The sequence below is a fragment of the Nicotiana tabacum genome, unplaced genomic scaffold (assembly GCF_000715075.1).
Source record: "Nicotiana tabacum cultivar K326 unplaced genomic scaffold, ASM71507v2 Un00084, whole genome shotgun sequence".
Classification (NCBI taxonomy): domain Eukaryota; kingdom Viridiplantae; phylum Streptophyta; class Magnoliopsida; order Solanales; family Solanaceae; genus Nicotiana; species Nicotiana tabacum.
This window is the reverse complement of record NW_027438322.1, coordinates 102387-106590: the sequence shown is the minus strand read 5'-3', so window position 1 is coordinate 106590 and position 4204 is coordinate 102387. Positions and strand designations below refer to the sequence as shown.

General features: G+C 31.5%; 1 protein-coding gene across 1 annotated transcript; it reads left to right on the top strand.

The window, feature by feature from the left end:
* Positions 1–2784: 2784 nt before the first annotated feature.
* LOC107773847 (putative EG45-like domain containing protein 1) lies at positions 2785–3948 on the top strand. The gene is made up of 3 exons (XM_016593274.1): positions 2785–2890; positions 3395–3665; positions 3789–3948. The coding sequence occupies exons 1-3, from the start codon at positions 2785–2787 to the stop codon at positions 3796–3798; spliced, it is 387 nt and encodes a 128-aa protein (XP_016448760.1). The 3' UTR covers positions 3799–3948.
* The last annotated feature ends 256 nt before the right edge of the window (positions 3949–4204 follow it).

Below are 4204 nucleotides of genomic sequence, written 5' to 3'. Positions count from 1 at the left end.
AAGTAAGAATAATCATCATTTAAATAATTTTCATTCCAAGATGTCATGCCAAAATAAGAAAAGAAAATACTAACTAAATAAGAAAATTAAAAACTTGAACAAAAATTAACTAAAAGCTAAACTTAGATAAAAAATCAATAACTAAGTCCCCAGCAACGGTGCCAAAAATTTGTTGGTTCTCCAAGTACACACAAGTATGCGTGGCCGCCAAGTAATAAAGTGACTCGAAAGTCGGATGTCGAACCCACAGAGACTTGGATTTATCGTTAACTAAGCAAACTAAAATCAATTAACTGTCCAAGATAATCAAAAGTTTGGTTCTCTTATTACAACTACTATTGGAAAATTTAAACACGTAACCCAGGGAGATATAGATTCCAGCGTTGTGGTCAGTTTATCAATCCTATTGAGTTCGTAATTACACCTGTTAATCCAAATTATCTATGATTGCTTGTTGACTGTCTCGTTTATATAAATAGCATGTTCCCACAATACTATTCGTCTATTAATAATATATCAACCCTATATTTCTATGGTCTTGAATCTATCATGAACGGATATAATACGGTATTCAACTAAGCAAGACTGTTAGGTATATTCTTATCCTAACAACGAATGCTTTCCTCGAGCAACGGGTTCAGAAACAAGATCTCTCTAATTCTACTCTAATCTAAACACGGCTTTCCCAAGCATAGCATAGATAGTAAATAGAACTCAATTGGTAGCCCAACAATTAGGCAATTATGCACAAAATTAGAGAAACAACCAAAGATGATAACTCCAATTAACGATAATATAATTAATAAACTTCAATATGCATGACAACCACAACCCTAGAACGTGAAGTTTATCTCCACATAGACATGGTAGCAAAACAACAAATCATCAAGAAAAAGTAAAGATTACTAAGTTCAAGGAAGAAAGATGGAATTTATGAATTCCGGCCTCCACGGCGGCTCTGTGCTCTCCCTAGGTCTAAAGTATATCAAAAGTCTCTCAAAATAATGTTTTACATGTATTTATACTAAGTAGGGTTGGGCCTAGACGAAATCTCCCTTTCCTAGCTGAAAAAGAAAAACTTGCAAACTTATTGCTTTTCATGCGTCGCACTGTGCGTCGCCTCGTACGCCGCACTAGTGCCTTTTTTTGCCAGAACAAAAAAACCCAGTCTCTGAACTTTAGAAATTTCTGACATAAAATTACACTAATGTGTCGCACTGTGCGTCGCACAACGCCTCGCAATAGTGCATTTCTTCAGCATTTGCTTTTTCCTTGAATTTTGACGTTCATAATTGATTCTCAACCCTCGAACACGATCACGACTTAATCACTTGGGCTTTTACTGAGACTTCAAAGCTCCAAATAGCTCGAATTCATTTTATAACATCTACATAGCTCAAAATCATTCCTACAAGGCATAAAATACCCAATTAGTGCAAAACACTAGCAATTAAAGCTCAAACTCAATTAAAGTGTAGCAAATTACAATATAATAAGTGACTAAAATACGTAATTATAGCCTACCATCACTGGTCTTTAAATATCATCTATAATTTTTACTCTATCGCAAAAATAGGCTTCTTCTTCACCAAAATATATTTTAAATATTGGAAGCTTCAAAATTCTTGTTTGGCGGTGAAAATTGACAGTTAATGATCAATTACTGTTAAACTAGTTTGAATATTGATAATTTGTGCTTAAATTTTTAGTTCAAATATAACTTTAATGAGTTGCTTTAAAAATCTCAAAACTTTATTGTTGGTCCTTATAAAATGTTGAAGAAAACAAAGTGGGTCTTCTTTGATTTAATATTATTTGACTAAATTGGTAATTGTGGATTATTAGTATTGGTATTTGGAGGCTTTTTTTAAAAAAAATGAGATTATTTGGAGTATATTTGGGGCGGTTTAGTTGACATTAAAATTGTAAATTTGAAGAACACTTAGTCAACACAGAAACATCATGTCAAACGAGTTAAAACTGTGATGAACAATTTAACATATAGACAGATGCATATAACACAAAGTCACACCCATATAATAGATTTTGATGAATAATTGAACAAGCACATATTTATGCCAATCACGAAGAGTTTATAAATGATTTAACAAATAGATCAAATGCATGTAATACAAAGTAATGCAATATGGTAGAGTTCGTGAGCAATTGAACAATCACAAAGTTTTGTCAACATGATAGAGCTTATGAACAACTAATATAAGTAGAGTAAATAAAACATAAAATTTACCAATTCGATAGAAAAATTCTTGACAAGCAATAGATGTCATGGTCCGGAGGTCATCCAAGTGCATTAAAAAAAAATAATATTTAAAGATCAGTCTCTTATAGCCCTATTCCTTTTAATCTCCCAACTTCTACAGTCCAATTTTCATCCATGTTAACAGAGAGCTCTTAATTGCTATTGGAAGATAAATTTCAATAGTTTGCACAAGCTAAAGAGATGAAACATACTTTATTAACTTTCTATGAAAAATAGAATACAAATTACTTATCATATCTGAAGTAATATCTAATAATTAACCTACCTTAAAAAAAATTGCCTTCAGATAATAATACTATTACCATGCAATCACCCGTGAAACATGAAAATATTGTAATTCATATGTATATAGTAAGACAAAAAATGCATAATAAATAAATTGCCTTAATTCTCTAAACTAATTACCATATTTTAGCCAGTGGACGCTTAGAAAAAATACTATATAAAGGTAGTGGTTGGGTAGATACTATATCAGTGAAATAAAAAAGTTTTTTCTTAAAGAAATGGCAATTCCTAAAAGTATTTTTCTCATTATTAGTGTTGTGACAACATTGTTTTCCATAGCTTTGGCTACACCAGGGACCGCCACATTTTATACCCAATATGTTCGTAAGTATTTTATGCTCCTTTCTTTAAAATTTTAATAAACCCAAACAAAATGGGATTTACGTTGTATACATTGAGTAATATAAATTTTCTTTACTCTATAAGTAAGTTTTAATTTATAATATCAAGTTAGTTATCATTTTTATTAGATTATCATAATTAATATTCATTGATATATTTAACTGCAATTATTACCCTGTATATGACTTGATATTTTTTGCGCCATCAACGCTATAATTTAAACTTAAAAAAGAGCTTTATTAACAAGAAAAAAAGTATGAAAAGTGATTAACATATTCCGTTTTATGAAATAATAAAAAAAAATTGTTATTGATGATACATGAGTCATTTGACTTTAGAAACAAAATAAGAACTACTTTTTTATTCGAGTGAGCAACAACGCAAATGTCTCATTCAATTATTTGCTTAATATTATAATTTTCTTTTTTGATATAGCTGATTCTGAATTTGTTTGGAACTGAAGCTTAATTATTATTATTGGTGCAGCTTCGGCATGTTATGGAAACACACCTCAAGGTACCATTATAGCAGCGGCAAGTGATCCTCTTTGGAATAATGGTGCGATATGTGGCAAAACATTCAATGTCACATGCACAGGTCCAACAAATCCAGTGCCACACCCTTGCACTGGCAAGAGTATTGTGGTAAAGGTTGTTGATCATTGCCCTGGATGTGGTGGAACCCTAGATCTCTCTAAAGAAGCCTTCTCAACAATTGCTAATCCTGTCGCTGGCGTTATTAAGATCGACTACGTCCAGTAAGTAACAATTTTCTACACGTATATAAACATCTATACTCCTTATCGAAAATATTGAATTCTCTTGAACCATTTAGCTATATGTTGTATCTGTCACTTAGTGTATTGCTCTATGATTTTCAGGACTTCATAAGGGCATCAAAGGCGCATGGGATTCCAATCTATACTATATATATAGCATGTCGAAAGTATACCTTATAGTGAAGTTGATTTGAACAATAATTCACAATTGAATGCATGTATTTGATCAATTCTAAGAATAAAAGTTCATATTTTCCTTTTCTCTTTGTTCTATGTCTGAAAAAACTAAGCATACTTTATCCAGCACAAGCTATTTATCACATGAAGACTGCAAGGCACAAATTTCTATTTAGATGGGAGCGGAAGGATGAGACTGAGAATCGAACTACACTTATTAAATGAAAGACGTATATTGGCGAGGCACAAATTTAAAAGAAAAAAAATATTAGTTTTCTAAAATGCCTGACATTTGAAATAATTTAAGTGGCTGGTCGACAACATGAATTTTTATCTTGTTA

Excerpts from the sequence above, each read along its gene's own strand:
- LOC107773847 (XM_016593274.1), top strand. The coding sequence starts at position 2,785 with ATGGCAATTCCTAAAAGTATTTTTCTCATTATTAGTGTTGTGACAACA. Across the intron at positions 2,891-3,394 it reads ATTTTATACCCAATATGTTC|CTTCGGCATGTTATGGAAAC; the intron begins GTAAGTATTTTA and ends TTATTGGTGCAG.